Raw genomic sequence first — 21,098 nt, 5'->3', positions numbered from 1 at the left:
AATTAATTACATGGGATTGAGTGAACTGATGAGGATGAGTATAATTTTTGTGACTTTCTGTCTGAATTTAAAAAAAAAAAAATCCCACAAGGACTCAGAGGCAAAGAACATACAAATCAATTTTCACTGCAAAGTAAAGCAGCTGTTACAGTGGAGGATTACTGGACTGAATGTCAATATTATGACATAGTATGAGTGTGTTTCATGTTTGGTAATTGCAATCATTGTTGCTTTTGTTGTGGTCATCCATGTACAATGCTTGGTGTCAGTCTATTTATCCCTTGTAAAAATAAAATACAGTGTGTGTGTGTGAAAAAAAAAAAAAAAAAAAAAAGAATAGATATGAAATGCATGAAAAAGAAGGTCAAAGAGTAGGACCTTGCCCTACCAGATATAAAATATGTTATAGAGCAACTGGAATTAAGCAGTGTGATATTGGTACTGGTACAGGACAAGATAACTGGATCACAGAATAGAGTCCAGATGATGATAGTATATGAGACCAGGGAAGAAAGAATAAACCATTCAGTGAAAGATTTGAAAACAATTAGATCTTCATGTGTGTGTGTGGGGGGGGGAAGTTAGATCCCCTGCCTCAACCACACTAAAAAACAAATACAACAAATTCTAGACAGATTACAAAAGTACTTGAAGAAGATATTAGAGATTACTTTTACGTCATGAGGTGACAAAGGCCTGGCTAACAAAAGCCACCCCACATGAGCCATGAGGAGAGGACGGGCAGATATGGTGGCAGACTGTCAACACACCTCCTACTCTGCACAGCCCTTGCCCCCTTTTCCCCTGGACTGTTTGTCTTCTTCTTGTTGACTTATAAAACTCTTGGGAGTTCCCTGGTGGTCCAGTGGTTAGGGCTTGGCGCTTTCACTGCTGTGGCCCGAGGTTCAATCCCTGGTCAGGGAACTAAGATCCCGCAAGCTGCACAGCATGGCCAAACCCCGCCACCCCCAAACAAAGAAACAAACAAAAAACTCTTTATAGTAAAGAAATACTGGTTTTCATTGAATTTCAGTGTTTCGAATCTTTCCAGTGTTTTTGTCTCTAAGGAGACAAGACAAAAGAGTGGAGTAGGGAGCACAAGCTTTGCAGTCGGGTAAAACTGGCTTCTGCTTTTGGTTTGGCCACTGGGGCCTTACATTGATCTCCTTCATCTATGAAGGAGGGATAGTAATATCATCCTCACAGAACTGTGGGCATTAAATCAGACAATATATGGAAAACTCTTCATCTTACGCTTGGCATGAATCAGTGCTAAGCTGGTGTCACAGACAAGATGGTGGACTATATCCAAGGCTCTGCTTGTGGCATCAGGCTCTGAAGATTATAAAAGATTATAAAAATACTGCTTTTATTTCCTTCTAATACCTTTATGTGGTCTTTTTTCACATTTATGGAAATATGTTTATTTAAGATGAAAAATGGGGATCTGCTATTCTTTACCCCCCAAATAGTTAGGCAGCTAGTCTATCACCATTTATTCATTTCCCCCCACTGATTGGAATATTAAAACATGACATTTCAGAAGTCTTAAGAACACATGGGTCTATTGCTGGACTCGATGCTACTTCAAATAAATATTCGGTTGCATGATTCCTCACTGTGGAATTGACATAACGCCTCACCTCTCTTCCGTTGAACACCATTAGTGTCTACCATAGGAAGAACACTGCATGGCCCCTGTCCTCGAAGAGCTTATCATATAAGTGGGGAGAGGAAATAACGGTTAGGACTCCTCGCTTTCGCTGCCTAGGGTACAAGTTCAATCCCTACTTGGGGAACTAAGATCCCGCAGGCCTAAACAAAACAAAACAACACAAAACAAAACAACACAAATGCAAGGTTAAACTCTAGAGAAGTTAGAAACAATAAAAAGGGGACTTTACAGAAATTCTAAAAAAGCAAAAGGCCACATGCCACCTGGAGATGTAGAGGGTACAGTCTGGGCAATGGCCAATGACTAGCAAGCTGACCCCATGCTAGTCCCCAGCCTCCTAGGCTCAGAAATCATACTCTTCCTCACCAAGAGACAACTCGCGTCTTCCTGTTGTGGCAGTCTCACTTTATCAATATCACAGGATTGATCAAAAATCAGAATGCCAAAGTATTACTTGACAATGAGAAATACATCTGTTCTACACACAGGGCATCCGTGTCTACACAATCAGAGAATTACCTTCTGTGGAGACAGGCCTCCGTGGCACACTAAAGCACAATCACACAATCGAAGGCTACTTGGTGACAACAGAGTTAGAAAAGGAATCAGCTGAATCCAGAATTTAATGGGAAGGCCTGAGGTAGCTGGATCCATCCATCTCCTCAACAGGCACAGCCTGGCTAGTGGGCCTGACTCTTCAGTTCTGCTGCCTAAGGTGCCATCTCTACTCTCGGGCAATGTGAGGATGGGCGCTGCCCATGTTGGTCTCTCCTCACCTTTTCTATGCTTTCACTACTGACCAACCCTCCTGCAGATAGACACATTTCTCTTTAGAAGTTAGTACATCATGTCAGGTTTTATTCAAGTCTGATAGGCCAGGAAGCCATTGGTCCTTACACATCTCTGCTCAGCTCCATGATGTGCTAACCTTGCTGTTTCTCTCTTGGGGGGCTGCCTTTTGAAAAACTGCTTCCCACTTTTGTGAGCTCTGAGGGGAGGGGACTGCTTTGCCATGGCCCCTAAGAAATGGTGACAAACCTCACAGGACTAGGATCAGGAGGGCTGGAGTATTCAGGGAAGGCTTTATGAAGAAAGATATCTGAACTTGCGTTGGCTTTTGAGAGATTCATAGGACTTCCACAGGCAAAGCAAAATCAAGGAATTTTAGATGGCCAAAGGCACAGACAAAAGCAGGCATGGATGTGGTGTAACTAGCGTATACTGAGGAGCTGCTTTGGCTGCAATGGAGGGCTGCCATTACAAGAGAAAAGGTAAATAAAGTAGGTTGGACTGGTAGGGTAGAATCAAGATTGCCAGCTTATTAAAATCACTCTTTTAATGTTAGCCACTGCCTGTTGGGAAAAGTAATAAACCATTATGTAACTGAACAGAAGATAAACAGGCTAGCTCCAGGAATAGGCTACTATAAATATGACATGCTTTAGGGTAGCCTGCTGCAGGATTTTACTTGCAGTGTTTTAATGGAACCTATCTACACAATTCCTAATACACTGGAGAAGCAAGCTGCTAAGTAAGCCTAAGGAATTGACGAGATCACACTTTGATCTTTTAGGCATGTCCTTTTAGCCCTCCCAGGGTGACTGATAGCTCCATGAGTATGGAGATCGTATGTCTCTCATCACTTCAGCCAACAAGGAAAGAAATAAACAGTAGAATGAGAGTGACTGGTGAGTACATCAAATCAGCATAGTTTTTGAGTTGAAGAAATTTTACTATCATGTCAACTCTGGCCTTCTTATAAACTTAACTTGTCAAAACAGTCCAATGGCTTGTTATCATGGATCCAACTCCAAAGAGATCTCCTGGGAGTGGAGTTCCTTTCAAAATCCTGTGGGGACTTCCCTGGTGGCGCAGTGGTGAAGAATCCGCCTGCCAGTGCAGGGGACACGGGTTCGATCCCTGGTCTGGGAAGGTCCCACATGCTGCGGAGCAACTAAGTCCGTGCGCCACAACTCCTGAGCCCGCGTGCCTAGAGCCCGTACTCCACAACAAGAGAAGCCACCGCAATGAGAAGCCCGCGCACCGCAATGAAGACATAATGTAGCCAAAAGAAAAAAAAAAAAAAGAAAAAAAAATCCTGGGAATATACTTTTCAGTAAAAGAACAAAGTGTATCTCAGTCCTCATGACTAAAGAGAAGAATCAAGTAGTAGTAGGTGGAAAGGTGGCTTTGATTCTCAGTTTGTGGGTTCTGAATCTGAATGAATTATTGTCCTTACCTCAATGAGACAGAGAAGTGTAACCAAAATCGTCACTACTACAGTTACAGATATTGCCAAGATGAGTTTGTTGTTATAGCCATATCCTGGAACTTCTTTTGTGAGCTAAAAAAATAAATAACAATTTTTTACAAACAAGGAGATAGAAGGGATGAACGCTAACTATTCTTAAACCTATTCTAAACAATCGCTAACTATTCTTAAACTACTATAAAACCCAATCCTTTCAGGCGAGTAGCTTCTATAAGAACAACCCAGATTTAATGTTATTAATCTTATCATTAGCATTTTCTTCTACAATTTAGTTATCTACAATTTATTTATCTTGCGTTATGTCCTTTTCTCGTCTACCCTAGGAATAGTGGCACACTCTCTCAATGAGCAAAGTGGGAGATCACTGTCTTAGCCAGTGTCATGGCTGAAGATAAGATACAGACTAGGAGCCCGTGGTATTCCTGCTTGGGCACGTCCATGGCATGTCCTAAACTGAGTAAAAGTCCAGGTCCCATGTTTCAGGGGTTCTCCTCACCTCACTTGACTCCTGCTCTTTCTGCTCACTCTGGGCTTCTGTGCTCTCACTGATATAGTTGTCACTTTTCCACTGGCCCGTATCCCATTCCGCTTTGGACACCTTTACTTCCTGCTGCTTGCTGAGAAGCTTCATCAGGAGGCCTGTTCTAGAGATGAGGTTGGCACAGGCCAGCTGCACGTGGGTGTCCGAGCAGTCTATTATCAAAGTCTGGATAACATGAGAAATGAGCCTTCGCACGTCATTGTTGGGGATGAGGGACCGTAGCTGCTGGTTTAGCTGAGTTTCAACTTGATCACCCGGGGATGTGAGCCCTGGGAAAGTGAAGCCTGTGGGCTTAGAGGATAATTCAGTGCCCGTGTTGTGGTGCTCCCATTGTGTTTCGTTGGTGTGTTGAACAGGTGGCATACTGTTGTCTGCAGCAACAGCAGAATGCGCAGTGGAGACATCCTTATGGGTAGTGTTTTCAGGGCCGGTTCCTCCGGGCAGAGTAGAGTTTCCTGAAGAAATAACTTCTTCAGAAACATTTTGTGCAGTATTGTTTTCTGAAGTAGTGTTTTCTGTAGAAGGGTCTGAAAGAGAAAATAATTCTGGAAAAGGATTTTCCTGAGAAGTCACTTCTCTTGAAGGTGAAACAGCTTCTCGCGGAGGGGAATTTATGAGACTCCTCACTACAGAGAACGGAGGGCTTGCAAGCATCATTCTATTGAGTGAACTTTTCTTTCTGAACTTTCGACTCCTTTTGACTTTGGGTTTTCTCTGGACCCGATGAGTCCTAATTTTATGGAAGATGTATTTTTTCCCAGAATGTGAGATTAGTTCAAAATCCTTAATATTTCTAACTCTAGCCTTTGCATCCTCTAAAACAAGTATAGTGTTGGATAAGTCTTTTGATTTGCTTTTAACCTCAGATGGGGATTTTGGAGGGATGGAGGCAGAAGGCCTGACCTTGAAGTACTGTTTCAGGGTAGAGGAGCCTGCTGCCTTGTGTTCTTTTATGAATGAAGACTCCGCATTGGAGGACTTTCCCACCAGCTTCCTGGGCCTCTGCACCATGAGAAGCTGTTTCAGCTTTCCTGGGGATGGCCTCCTGAGCCTTCTTTCTTCGGCAGTGCTCGCCACAGATGGCTGGGCATTCTGTTTCCTCCTGACGCTCTCATCTCCCACTGCTTGGAGGTGCATTTTCTGTAGGCCCCTTGGGCCCTTGAGGACCCTGTTCACTCTCAGCAGCTTTTCCTCGGTACTCTCAGTCTTTGCTGGGCTGTCTTTCTGTGGTTGGGCAGTTTCCAATTTCTTTAGAAAGAGGTAGCGTTTAAACATGGCACTTAAAAGGTTGGAACGCGTACGCGTGGCAGGTTTTTCTTCCTTTTTAACCTCATCAAGTTTTTCTTGCGTTTCTGCATCTAACACATTTTCCAGAAAATGGAGTTTCCTCAATTTGTTTTTATTAGTTGAATTCTTGCGTACAGGTTTAACAGAAGGGCTCCTTGTATTGCTTTTCAAAAGGCCCAGGAGCATATCTCCATCTTGTGTATTTGAAAAAAGAAGTTGAAGGAATGGTAATAATGTTGATTCCACATCTCCGAGATTTCCCTCTGAGATGTAAGGCAGTATGTAATTTCGTGCACTGATAATATCACTTTCATTTTTAAAGTCCAGCTGCTCATTCATGAAGCCTGACAAGCTGACAGCACTTTTATCTGAGGATGCCCTCTCTGACTCAATAATCAGCTCGGTGCTGTTGTTCTTCTTCCGGGCTTGTAACACCTTCATCAACGATCCTTCTGCATTCCCAAGAGATGTTTCTTCGTCTGTCAAAAAAGAAGAGACTGTTTTTGATCATTGAAGACTGATGGGACAGATTTTTGTCAGTCCACAGCCAAATGAATTAGGAATCACTCAACGTTTGAGTGCCACTTAGGAGAAAAAGAAGCCCACACTTAAGCCTATGACTGGCAACAACAAAATGTGAAAAAGATATCTCTTGAAAAAGTGGCTATCTACTCAGAAAATTCTGTAGTGTGAAATATAGTAACTATATTCAGGATTACTCCACTGGTTCCCAGAAGCCAGTACTCAAGAAGAGCCAAGGCTGGAAGACAAATACTCCCCTACTCAGCTGGACTCTCCGCAGATCTACTGTGACTCCTCACATTCACATACCCCATCCTGTCCTGCCTGAGAGGCAGAGGAGTGTGAGGCTTCCTCTCTCCACCTCTTCACTGTGCTTGCGTTCTTGCTACTGTCACAGATGACCACGACAACAACCGCCGCTAACAGGTCGTCATCTGGACATGTCCTTCTCCACCCACCCACCGAGTCCTTTGCTCAGTCCCTGCTTCCACATACCCCAGCCCCTGTAACAGAAGGCTCTATACAGAAAAAAACACTATATCCGCCCTGGCTCTTTGCTAAAATTTGGGCAGGGATCTGGGCTATAAGTTAAGAGATTTGCCAGACTGTATGCCAATGTGGAACGTTCAACAAATCAGTGGAATAATACTTGAGGTCGTAAAATGCAGAAGGGAAAAAGCAACTTCTGTCAGATGGCTACTTTGCTTTCATTTCATTTTCCTTCTAATATTTCCAGCTTTACTTGGGGAACTATCCAAAGCTTCTGACTGTGTCAAGGTAATGTGTACCATTGTGTAGCTGGGCTTCTCTTCCAAAAGGATTAAAAGTATTTTTGGTGAGGGTCAAGGAGGAGGGAAGGGTCATGAGAAAGGAGGAGCATGGGCTTGCAGAGAGCCCCAAACTGGGGACAGGAGATCGGGGCACTAGGGTCATAGCACTTACACCTCTGATCTTGTTTTTCCTCACCTGTAAAAGGAGATTAAAAATGCCTTTACTGCCCACTTCTGAGGGAGAAGGGAGTAATATAATTAGTAAAAAAAATTGTTTGGGGGAGTTCCCTGGTGGTCTAGTGGTTAGGACCCAGCACTTTCCCTGCTGTGGCCCGGCTTCAATCCCTGCTTGGGGAACTAAGATCCCACAAGCTGTGTGGCATGGCCGAAAAAAAAATAAAATTGTGTTGAAAAATCAGCAATATTGTCTTTATACAAGTAGCAAAGTGTTATTATTTATGAGGTGCTCTCGATCACTGAAAGAGACCTGTATTCAAGCTACCTGGGCATGATAGCACATTTTGGAAGTCATCAAGTTAGTGCCAATAAATCTAATATATAGAAAAATGGTTGAAAGCCCCTGAGTGTTTTGTGGATAGAAAAGCTTGAGATTCAGAGCAAGTTCAGAGCTGGACAGTCTAAGAATAAACTAGCTCTCCCAGCCATTAGAAGGGCTAGGTAGCAGCTTCTGGTTATGCAACCAGAAACTCTCAGGCTCCAAATAGGACATAAAACAGCATCTCTTGTACTCTTTATAAAACTGCAGAAACAAACAAAATAAACAAAAATATATTTATATCTGTCCTATAAGACAAAGGGTACTTGAGACCTAATGTATATAAAATCAGTTTACAAACTGTGATGCACTATATGAATAAGTTCTCGTTTGCAGAGAGCACAGCATAGGATATGTGGCCATTAATGTTAATTCCCTTCCCCCTTCCATTCCTTTCTCTTGTTCCTTTATGTATGCGGATCATTTACATTATTAAGCTAACAATGTAACTGAGCTATTATTAGCTTAATAATGTAATCAAGAATCTGATTTTTAGCAAGGGCTAGTTCTGAGAAACTTAGGAAGCTGGAACTCTGAATGAATGAATTAAAATAATGCAATTATATCATTAATTTTAAAATTTATCATTGATTAAAAATAAAAATTAAAAAATTAAAAAATTAAATTAAAAATTAAAAATTTATTATCCCGCAATTGAGACTCACCGCAACGTGTGACGTCTGTCAGGCATTCACTGTCACAACGCAGCTTGACTGTCTGACAGACAACCTCAATAGTAGTTTTAAATTGGCAGAGGCAGCAGGCCATACGGCTAGGTAAGATCCTATAAATGGAAACACAGGTAATTAAATTCGTGGTAAAAGAGTTACTTGAGTAGGTAGAAGAGGTAGGCCAAGACCACCACAGACCAGTGCAAAAAGGAGTTCTTGAGGCATATGGACTGGACAACTGGATAAGGGCTGGTTGGCCAATTGCTGCTCTTGACTGTTGTAAATAAATATAGAGGGGGAGAGAGGTGCCCAACAGAAGGATTAGGATGGCAGTAGGTATGGTATGTCTAGCAAAAAGGGAATAGGGATTAGAATTGGGTGACACTGATCTGTAGTTTAATTCAGAAGTATCTCCTTCCCACCCGAAAGCCTCACTTTGGGTTGAGAGTACACAGGAAGAAGGCAGACTTCTAAGAAGAGTCTGAATAAGACCGCACCTTCTGGAGTCCCTTTCTCAGTTCCTATTTGTGAGTACTAATATATTACAAATTATTCTAGTAATAAAAAAGCATCATGTGGGCTTCCCTGGTGGCGCAGTGGTTGAGAATCTGCCTGCTAACGCAGGCGACACGGGTTCGAGCCCTGGTCTGGGAACATCCCACATGCCGCGGAGCAACTGGGCCCGTGAGCCACAACTACTGAGACTGCGCGTCTGGAGCCTGTGCTCCACTACGGTAGAGGCCGCGACAGTGAGAGGCCCGCGCACCGCGATGAAGAGTGGCCCCCGCTTGCCGCAATTAGAGTAAGCCCTTGCACAGAAACAAAGACCCAACACAGCCTAAATAAATAAATAAACTTATAAAAAAAAAAAAAAAGCATCATGTGGTTAAACAATAACAGAGATCGCATTGGCCAAATCTGGACAAAAGGAACATTCCAAAGAATAACATTATCATTATAATAAGGTATAACATAGTTAATTTTAAAAAAAGCACATGAGTTCATAATGATACTCAAAATGAAAAGTGGGGGAGCTCTTCTTTATAGAATAATGTCAGCTAATAAATGCAAAAGGAATGACAGAATTAGGAAAGTGTCATTTTGCAACTATCAATGTAATAATCGATTCAGACAAGGATTATCACTGATGCACAGTTGGGTGAAGAGTTGTTTGAAAGTAGGATCTTCACTGATCCAAAACTATCACCCCCACATATTATTTATCAATTACCAAGGGGAAAAATAACTTTACAATGGAGAGATATGGAAGATACCACCTTAGTCAAGTGATCAAACTTAGCACTGGGCCACCTGAAGTGCTGAAGTATGAAGAATACATCGCCTATATAGTATTCTTTCCCAAAATGTTTACTTTGAATCTAATGAGGAAACAGACAAATCCAGATTGTGGGGCAACTTACAAGACAACTGGCTCAGACTCTTCAAAAATGCCAATGTCATAAAAGACCAAAAAAAAAAGGAGGGAAATATTCTAGATTAAAGGAAACAAAGACACGACATGCAATGCCTAATCTTTAATTGGACCCTGTATCAAAACAAAACAGACTTAAAGAATGTTATTGGCTTCTGGCCAAGATGAAGTAACAAGGTCCAATTTAACCTCCCACCTGAAACAATGAAAATATCAGACAGAACATATGAAACAACAGTTTTCAAGAAACTGGACCTCACACAATAAAGTTCATTGATCCCCAGGAGATGGGAAATAAATGAAGTGATCCCTATAATTGCCCGAACTTACTTCTCTGAGAGAGTTTTCAGGCCATGGTACAGGGAAGAGAAGTCCAGGCAGAGACTGGTGGACTCCCTGACTGAGGAAATGGAGCTAAGAGTCTGGAAAAACCAAGGTAACTAGAGGTCACAAAGCAGAGTATCAGAGAGAAAAGAAGTGCACAGACAAAGAACTCTGGAGATATGCAGAGGGATCTCTTGAGAATTCAACAAAGTATTGGTCAGTACATTTGTGTGAGGAATTCCTTGATGCCAGGAAAAGAACCACATGAAAGGATTAATAATAAGAATAACTGGATATCACACAGGGTTGTAGGAATAGTACCTGTTCCTACAAGTCAGACTGGAAAACCTCATGATACTCAGAAAGGACTTGTCTCAGTAGTTGCAAATAACGAGCTCCAGACTAAAGGCTACTTGGACTCCTACCCAACGAACCTTAAAAGCTAGACCTAAAAGAATAAAATTGTTCTGAGTAACTTAATTTCACCCAAAACAAAGCCCAAGCATTTTACAGGAATATAAATATATATAGCACACAATAAACTAAAACTCACAATATCTGGGATCATATGAAAAATTGCCAAGCATGCAAAGAAGTAGGAAAATGTGACCCATACTGAGGAGAAAAGGCAATCAATCAAAACTAACCCATCATCTATACAGATGTTAGAATTGGCAGAAAAGAACATTTAAAAAGTTATTATACACGAAGAAAAGTTATTATAACTGTATTTCATATGTTAAAAAACCCAGACTAAACCCTGAAAATGTTAAGTACAGGCATGGAAAATGTAAAACAGACCCAAATTGAGCTTCTAGAGATTAAAAACAATGTCTAAATGAAAAAGACATTGAACGAGGTTAATGGCAGATTAGACACTGCAGAAGAAAGGGTCAGTGAACATTAAGGCATAGTAATAGAAACGATCCAAAATGAAACAAAAAGAGTACCAAAACAAAACAACAACGAAAATGAATAGCGCATCAGTGAGTCCTGCAACAACTTCAAGTGGCCTAATACATGTGTACCTAGAGTCCATGAAGGAGAGGAGAAAAATAAAAATTTGAAGAAATAATAGCCAAAATTTTCCCAAAATGGTAAACACTATAAACTCACAAAGTCAAGAAGATCAATGAACTTTAAGCATAAGAAACATGGACAAAACTACACCAAGGCACAAAAAATAGTCAAATTGCTCAACACCAGCAATAAAGAGAAAAATTTAAAAGCAGCCAGAGGAAAAAACTATACACTACATACAGAGGAACAAAGATAACAATGACAGCAGAATTCTTGTTGGAAACAATGTAAACGAGAACTCAGTGGAATAACATCTTTAAAGTAGTGAATTGAATTCTATCAAGCTAGAATTCTATACCCAGATCTGTCAAAACAAAAGCAAAATAAAGACTATCTCAGACATACAAAAGCTGAAAGAATTCATTACTAGCAGACTTTCACTATAAGAAATGTTAAAAGAAGTATTTCTAAGCAGAAGCAAAATGACACCAGATTGGAATATGGATCTACACAAAAGATTAAGAATACTGGAATTGGGACTTCCCTGGTGGTTCAGCGGTTAAGAATCTGCCTGCCAATGCAGGGGACACAGGTTCGATCCCTGGTCCGGGAAGATCCCACATGCCGCGGAGCAACTAAGCCCGTACGCCACAGCTACTGAGCCTGCACTCTAGAGCCTGTGTGCCACAACTACTGAAGCCCACGCACCTAGCGCCTGTGCTCTGCAACGAGAGAAGCCATCCAATGAGAAGCCGGTGCAGCGCAACAAAGAGTAGCACCTGCTCGCCACAACTAGAGAAAGCCCACGCGAAGCAACAAAGACCCAACGCAGCAAAAAAATAAATTAAAAAAAAAAACTTAAAAAAATTTTTTAAAGGATTTTAGTCATTCGATATATGTCTCTGACCACAATGGAATTAAATTAGAAATTAACAAATCCGAAAAATCTCCAAATATTTGGAAACTAAACAACACACTTCTCAGTAACTTTGTGGTCACAGAAGAAATCAAAAGGGAAATCAGAAACTATTTTGAACTCACTGAAACTGAAAACATAATATGTCAACATATGGGATATTGCTAACGCTGTACTCAGCTTCCTCAACTTCCACCTTAAACTGGAAAAACGAGAGCAAATTAATCACAGAGTAAGAGAAGAAAGAACACAATAAAGATCAAAGTAGAAATAAATAAAATGCAAAACAGAAAAATACTATAGATATTAAAAGGATAATAAGAGAATATTATAGAATGCTTTATACCAATAAATTCAAGATGAAATGGACAAATTCCTTGAAAGACATGCGCTACTAAAGTTTATTCAAGAATAAAGATATTAAAGAAATTGGATGTGCACTTTAAAACCTTCCAACAAAGAGAGCTTCAAGTCCAGGTGGCTTAACTGAGAAATTCTACCAAACACTTAAGGAATAAAATAATGCCAATTCTACACAAACTCTACCAGAAAGTTGAAGAGAAGGGAATACCTCCCAACCTATTTATAAGGCCAACTTTCACCGTATCAAGATTACACAATGACATTACAAGAAAACTATAGACCAAAATCTCTCATGAACACAGAGGCAAAAACTCTTAACAAAATTTTAGCATATCAAATCCAATAATATATAAAAAGATGATACATCATGACCAAGTGGGGTTTATCTCAAGAAGGAAAGGTTGGTTTAATATTTGAAAATCAATTTACCCAACTTAGTACACTAAAAAAGAAAAATCAGGACATCTCTGGTGGGGCAGGGGTTAAGAATCTACCTGCCAGTGCAGGGGACATGGGTTTGAGCCCTGGTCGGGGAAGATCCCACATGTCATGGAGCAACTAAGCCCGTGCACCACAACTACTGAGCCTACGCTCTAGAGCCCGTGAGCCACAACTACTGAGCCCATGTGCCACAATTAGTGAAGCCCGTGCACCTACAGCCCGTGCTCTGCAACAAGAGAAGCCACCACAAGGAGAAGCCTGCATACTGCAACGAAGAGTAGTCCCTGCTCGCCACAGCTAGAGACAGGCTGCGTGCAGCAATGAAGACCCAATGCAGCCAAAAATAAATAAACAAATTAAGAAAAGAAAAGAAGAGAAAAATCGCATAATCATTGCAATAGATGCAGGAAAAGAATGAAAAAATCTAACATCCATTCCTGATTAAAGAAAAAAACAGCCCTCAGTAGACTAGGAATGGAAGGAGACTTCCTCAACTTGATAATTGACTTCGACAAAAAACCTAACATCATATTTAATGGTGGAGGACAAAGTACTTTCTCTCCAGGATCAGGACAAAGGCAAGGATGTCTGCTCTCATTACTTCTGTTTCACATTGCACTGAAGGTTCTAGCCAGTGCAATAGGGCAACAAAAAGAAAAGAGATATTCAGAATGGAAAGGAAGAAGTAAAACTATCTTTATTTGCAGATAACATGATTATGTAGAAAACCTGATAGAATCTACAAAAATGCTGCTGGAACTAACAAATGAGTTTGTCAAGTTTGCAGGGTACAAGATCAACATACAAAAAGATTAATTTATCTCAACAAACAAGCAGAGATCAAAGTTTTAAAATACTACTTATAACAGAATCAAACATATAAAATACTTAGAATAAATCTGACAAAAGATGTAAAAGACTTGCACACGGAAAACTGTAAAATATTGCTGGGGGGAAATTAAGGAAGACCTAAATAACTGGAGAGATATAATGTATTCATGGATCAGAAGATTCAAGATTGCTAAGACATCAATTCTCCCCAAATTGATTTATAGATCAAAATCCCAGTAGGCTTTTCTATAGAAATTGACAAGCTAATTCTAAAATTCATATGGAAATAAAATTTAGAATAACTAAAACAACTTTGAAAAAGAACAAAGTTGAAGAACTAACAGTAACTGATTTCAAGGCTTATGAAGCTACACTTTCAAGACATTGTGATAGTAGTGTAAAGATAGACAGAAAGATCAAGGGAACAGAATAGAAAGTTCAGAAGTAGAGAGATGTGGATAACTGACTTTCAGGTTCAAAGGCATTTAAGTGGAGAAACGATAGTCTTTTCAACAAGTGATGCTGGAACAATTGAATATCCAGGTGCAAAAAAAAAAAAAAAAAAGAACTTCCATCCAAACCATGTACAGAAATGAACTCAAATTGGTTTAGAGATCTAAATGTAAAACATAGAACTAAAAAAACATAAAACTATAAAACTTCTAGAACAAAACAGGTGAAAAATTTTATGACCTTGAGTTCGGCAAGATTTCTTAGATACAACACCAAAAGCATAATCCATAAAAGAAAAAAATAGATAAATCAGACACCATCAAAATTAAGAATTTCTGCCCTGCAAAAGACACTCCTGAGAGAATGAAAAGATGAGTCACAGAATGGGAGAAAATACTTAGCAACTTACATATTGGATAAAGGACTAATTTCCAGAATATATAAAGAACTCTCAAAATTCCAGAAAAGTATAGATAAAAGATTCAGAGATACAGATGCAAAATAAGCATATGAAAAGATGTTTCACATGATTAATCATTAGGGATGCTACAGTGAGATACAACTACACACCTATTAAACTCTCTAAAATTAAAAATACTGAGCATAGCAAGTGTTGGCCGCAACGTGAAGAAAATGCAACTCTCAAACGCTGCTGGTAGAGATGTAAAATGATCAAACCACTATGGAAAATAGGTATTTTTTAAAAACGTAGACATACACTTACCAATGATCCAGCCATTCTACTTGCAGGTATTTACCCAAGGGAAATGGAAGCATACATCCATACAAAGACTTGTACACAAATATTCATAGCAACTTTATCTGTAGTAGACAAAGACTGAAACAACTCAAATGCCCATCAATGGTGAATAGATCAATTGTGGTACATCCATATAATGGAATACTATTCAGCAATAAAGAGAAATGAATTACTGATATATACAACAATATGGATGAAGATTAAAATAATCATGCTGAGTTAGAGGCCAGTTAGAAAAAAGTATACACTGTATGATTCCATTTACATAAAATTCTAGAAAATGCAAACAGAAAGCAGATCAATGGTTGCTTGGCGATTGGGAAGGGCAAGGAACGATGGGAAGGAAGAATTACAAAGAGACATTAAGAAACTTTCTGAGGTGATGGACATTTTGATTTTGATGATGTCTTCATGGTGTGTATGTATGTGTGTGTGTGAACACAGATTACTGTATGTCAATTATACCTCAAAAAGCTGTTAAAAGAAATGATATTATATGAGAGAGACAATTGGGGAAATTTGAATAGCAACCCTTTATTAGGTAATATTATTGTGTAGGAATTTAATTTCTTCAATACTGTGTGTTAACAGTATTGTAGTTACATAGGGAAATGATTTTTAATATCCAGAGAGGAGGGCATCTAGCTGACAAGAGAGGGATCGCAATTGCGGCAGATGCTGTGGAAGGCTGAGGAAGATGAGGCTAGAGCAGGGACCAACAGATGTGACGGCGTGGTGAAGACAGTCATTTGTCAGCTGACCTGACAAAGACGGTTGGAACAGACTGCTAAACGCAGGGCCCTTTCCGCCTACTTATCTCATGCAATCCCCTCAGCTAGCCTTGGCATAACAGAAAGTTTCTATTAGCTTGCCATATTGGAGGGGGGATGGCACAATTTAAGGTGCAGTTAGTTGTGTAATAAACTGTCACAATACGGTCCTACAGAAATAGTTTTTTAAACTGCAAGAAAATGAAACTTGACCCTTCCCTCACAACATATATGAAAGTTAACTCAAAATGAATCATAGACCTAAATGTAACTATACAACTTCTGGAAGAAAACATAGGAGAAAATCTTTGTGATTTTGGGTCAGACAATGGGGTCTCACACAAAGATTTCTTAGATAAGACACAAAAAAGCACAAAGCATCTGCTTTGGGTTTGTGAACAAAGAAAAACTGCTAAGGGACTTCCCTGGTGGTTAAGACTCCGAGTTCCCAATGCAGGGGGCCTGGGTTCGATCCCTGGTCAGGGAACTAGATCCCGCATGCATGCCGCAACTAAGAGTTCGCATGCCACAACTAAGAAGCCCATGAGCCGCAACTAAGGAGCCCATCTGCCGCAACTAAGACCCAGCACAACCAAATAAATTAAATAAACATGAAAACAAATTGCTAAATTAGAGTTCATCAAAAATTTAAAACATCTAGTCTTCAGAGACACTTTAATACAATGAAGATAAGTCACAATCTGGGAGAAGATATTTACTAAACACATATCTAGGAGAAAGGACTTTTTCCATTGCTTTTCGTATAAAGCACTCTTAAAACTCAATATAAATATCCAATTAAAAAACGGATTTGAACAGACACTTCATTTAAAAAGATATTTGCACATGAATAGACACTCAACATCATCAGCTATTACAGAAATGCAAAATGTGGCAAAAACCACGAGATGCAACTACACACCTACTAGAAAGGTTAAACGTTTTTAGAAAACAAATATAAGGATCAGTTGAAGATGTGGAGCAACTGCAACTCTCATAGACTGCTAGTGGGAAAGCAAAATGGCACAGGCACTTTAGAAAACAGTTTAGCAGTTTCTTAAAAAGTTAAATATGCACTTAGCATATGATGAAGCAATCCCACCCTTAGGTATTTCACCCCAAAGAAATGAAAACATACGCTCGCACAAAACATATGTTCACACACACATGTGAGTGTTTTCAGAGGCTTTGTTCATAATAGCCAAAAAACTAGAAACAACTCAAATGTTCATCAAATGATGAATGCGTAAACAAACTGTGTATCCACACAACTAGAATACTACTCAGCAATAAAAAGGAATGAACTACTGACAGGTGCAACAAAACAGATGAATCTCCAAAGAGACTGGCTAAGTGAAAGAAGCCAAAAACAAAAGGCTACATACCACATGATTTCATTTATAAGATATTCTGGAAAAGGCAACATTATACGGACAAAAATCAGATTGGTGGTTGCCAGGGGCTGGTAGCGGGAGGAGGATGGATTGACTACAAAGGGACATGAGGGGTCTTTTGGGAGTGCAGAAGTTTTCTTTACCTCAAATGTGGTGGTGGCTACAGAACTATACGTTTGTCAAAACACATCACACTGTATATTTAAAAATAGTGAATTTTGATAAGTGAAAATTATACATAAATAAACCTGACTTAAGAAAATAATACAACAAACCTAAAAAAACAATTGAGTGAAAACAAATGTAAGAAAAATCAACTTACAGTTTTTCCAATTCAAGGGTCATCATGAGGAGGCTTTCAATTGTTGTAAGTGACACTTGTGTTGTTCCCATGTCTCTGAAGGAGAAGCCCAAACATGCATGATATAAAACCCAAAGACAAAAATTCTAAACTTAAAAAGATACTTAACATGTGATTACTTCAGTTCTGGCTTCTTACTTGCCATACATGATAATTCCAAAGAGCTCTTATTGAAGAAATTTAAATTTGCATCATCAAATTAATGGCCTTGGTGCTGAACGGTACAATCATTTTTTATTATCCTAAGTTCTCATTTTCAATTGCATCTACCTCTTTTGATCACTCTCTTTAAAAAAAAATAATGTACCCCTTATTCCTTTTTGCTTTCTGGGATAAATAATATTCCTACATGCATCTACATGTTCCATATCTATATGTGTTCTTCAACACTGTTCTCATTCTCTGCTGGCTGTCTTACCCATGTGTATTCTTTCTTAATCGTTTTCTTTGCCAATAACTTTTATTTTCAATAACCCAGTTAAAATCTAAATTATGACTTTTTAGCCAAAGTACTCAATCTTTGACGAAAGTAAAAAAAGAGCAGAAATTATCTCATGAGCCATGAAACTGTTGCAATACTTACAAATATTTTAATGCTGGCAATTTAAAAAGATAAGAATCTTCAACTGTTGTCAAAGGATTATGATTGAGAATTCTGAAAAATGGAATGGAATTTAAATTATCTGCATTTTCGATTACTTCCATGAAAGCTTATATTCATTTTTTTTGGTACGGAACGTGAAGGTTTAAAAAAAAAATCATTTTCTGTCTTTACCCATAAATCACCCTTAGCATCTGTAAAACACTCTTTCATTGGGAACTACCCAGGTCTCTAGATGATAAAGTGGAGAAGAGAAACAAACAAACAAACAAAAAAATAGAAAAAAAAAGTGGCCAGTAAAGACAAAATATGCCAAAGAACTTTTCAGGTTAAAAACCCTAGAAGTGACTATGCTGGTAGGAAGCCCTTGCTCTGTAAAAAAGTACTATTTCTAGTGTCCTCCATAATTCAAGGTGTTTTTCTTTCATCTCTACAAATTTTTTAACATTTCATGATTTAAGCTACCCAGTGAAAGACAAAAATAGGGCTAATTCCTTGGTTCTGGAGCCAAAGAAGAAGAGATAAATCCAAGAGGAACTGGTGAAAGCCATACTCCCATCACATAGTCCCATGCGTATTCCTGTATCATAGCCTTTGTTACTGTGTATGTAATCACCTGTTTACTTGTCAGTCTCCTAGATTGCCAGCAACTTGAGAGCAGGGACCACACTTTATTGTCATCATTATTCCTGTGCCTGACATAGTGCCTAATATTTACTAGGTATTTAATAAATGTTTGCTGAATAAATAAATAACATTTTGTTTATATATCAATAAAATAAACAAATTAATTTTGGGGAACAAAATTTTATTCCAAAATGCTGGAATAGATTTTCTTCTTAGTTCTTTCTTTCTTTTTCCTTAGTTCCTTAAAACAAATAAGGGGGGAAAAAAAAACCCAAAAGAAACAGGAAGAAAGAAAAGAATATCTGACTTTAGGTTAACTCTACTCAAGAATTAGTAACGTATTTTTGCGAATATTGTAAAATAATTATCAAAACTAATATCTTTTGGGTTGCCAGGCATCTGTGATCAGCATTTAACATTTAATCCTCACAGTAACCTTATGTGATAGATATATTACCCCATTGTACAAATGAGGAAACTGAGGCACAGAGAAGTTATATAACTTGTCCTAAGTCATCAAGCTAGTAAGAAGCAGAGCTGGAATTTGAACTCAGTTCTGACTCTAAAGCCTGTGTTTAACCTGAATGAAAAAAAAAGTGGGGGGCGGGGGGGGGGTTTAAAACATCTGTTACTTTAACCTTAATTTTGAGAGCACTAAATATAGAAATACCTTTTCAAACTTCATCTACACATCTGGGAAAGCCTCTATGAGAATTATATTTTCTCTTTTTATTTATTTATTTATTTCTCTTTCTATTTATTTTTTCCTTAATCATCTCCCATGATAAATATTTAATTAGCCTATGGTCATTGAGACTTTAGAGATTTTAAAAGATATTGCAGGAAAATCAGTAAAAATGATGGAGGAAGGACATCTGAAAATTCATCCCTCCATAGAAGCAACAATAACAATAACAACAACAACAACAGCAACAAAACTGGCAAAAAGGGTCAGAATCAACTTTTTCGGAACTCTGGAAATTTAACCAACAGGCTTGCAGCAAATTGGGGAGCAATTTATTCAAGGAAAACAAATTAATTTCTGTAAGAACAATGAGATCTGTGTTGCTTGAACTTGTCCTTGACCTTTGCTCTCCATGCCAGTGGTAGCCTTGAAAAACAGCCCACATCCCTGGTACCAGGAGGAGCAGCATGGACTGGGAGGTCCTTCAAAGCCTCATTCCCAAAGAACTGTCATTGTTTTACATGTCTGGTGGTCCCCTGGAAGACCTCACTTGAAAGGCTTGCCTTTGACCTGACTGAGAGCTGTCTAGTGAGAAAAGCCTCTCCTCAGGTGGCATTTTTGGAAAACATTTTCAAGCAAATATTTTAACATGGCGGTTGCATGAGGCAATGGATAACAGTTCGGGGCAAAAAACAGCCCAACCGAAAAGCTTAAAAAGAAAAGCTGAGGAATGAGATGTCCACAGAGACTTTGAAATGTTCCAGTGTATTCCTGGGAAACTGGAAGACCACAAGACATATTCCTGGGAATCTAGGAAAATAACTGTTAGCATTAATAAATGAGTTCAGCAAGGTTGTAGGATATAAGATCAATATTATTTCTACACACCAGCAATGAGTAATCCAAAAATGAAATCACGAAAACAATTCCATGTGTAACAGCATCAAAACAAATAAAATACTTAGGGAAAAATTTAACCAAGTAAGTGCAAGATTCACACTGAAAAGTACAAAACTGTTGAAAGAAATTGAAGAAGATCTAAATAAATAGAAAGACATGCTGGATTCATGGACTGGAAGATAATCTTATTAAAATTTCACTACTTCCCAAATCGACCTATGGTTCCATAGCAATTCCTATCAAAATCCCAGCTGACTTCTTTCCAGAAATTGCCAAGCTAATTCTAAAATTCATATGGCAATTCAAGGAAACAGAATAACCAAAACAATGTTGGTAAAGAACAAAGTGGGAGGACTCACACATCCTGGTTTCAAAACTCAGTTCAAAGCGACTGCAATCACAGTGTGCTACTGGAATAAGAACAGACATGTAAATCAATGGAACAGAATTGATAGTATAGAAATAAACCCTCATATTTATGGTCTATTGATTTTCAACAAGGGTGCCAAAACAATTCAATGTGGAAAGAACAGTCTTTCCAAATGATGCTGGGACAACTGTACATCCACACACAAAATAATGAAGCTGGACTCCTACACTTCACACCATGTATGAAAATTAACTCCAAATGGATCAAATATCCAAACGTTAAGAGCTAAGGCTGTGAAACTCTTAGAAGAAAACACAGGAGTAAATCTTTATGACCTTGCATTAGACAACAGTTTCTTAGATATGATACCAGAAGCACAAACAACCAAAGGAAAAATAGATGAATTGGATTTTATAAAAATGAAAAAGTTTGTGCTTCAAAGGACACTATCAAGAAAGTGAAAAAACATATAGAATGGGAGAAAATACTACAGGTGGGAAGAATAAGATGCAGTTGGGAGAAGAAAAGTATAGTAGTTGCTAGGTGTGACAATCTC

At 38.8% G+C, this 21,098-nt stretch overlaps 1 protein-coding gene across 2 annotated transcripts in view; it reads right to left on the bottom strand.

The window, feature by feature from the left end:
- LOC137754314 (leucine-rich repeat-containing protein 37A3-like) overlaps positions 1-21,098 on the bottom strand; it is a 44,700-nt gene that overhangs the window by 3,350 nt on the left and 20,252 nt on the right. For both annotated transcript variants that reach the window (XM_068529857.1, XM_068529856.1), the window contains 5 exons: positions 17,943-18,014; positions 17,321-17,395; positions 8,289-8,407; positions 4,444-6,254; positions 3,915-4,019 (listed from right to left, as the gene is read on the bottom strand). In XM_068529857.1, the coding sequence (XP_068385958.1) occupies positions 3,915-4,019; positions 4,444-6,254; positions 8,289-8,407; positions 17,321-17,395; positions 17,943-18,014 (2,182 nt within the window). The remainder of the gene's footprint in view (positions 1-3,914; positions 4,020-4,443; positions 6,255-8,288; positions 8,408-17,320; positions 17,396-17,942; positions 18,015-21,098) is intronic.

This window comes from Eschrichtius robustus, chromosome 20 (genome assembly GCF_028021215.1).
Source record: "Eschrichtius robustus isolate mEscRob2 chromosome 20, mEscRob2.pri, whole genome shotgun sequence".
Classification (NCBI taxonomy): domain Eukaryota; kingdom Metazoa; phylum Chordata; class Mammalia; order Artiodactyla; family Eschrichtiidae; genus Eschrichtius; species Eschrichtius robustus.
This window is presented reverse-complemented; position numbering and strand designations above follow the sequence as displayed.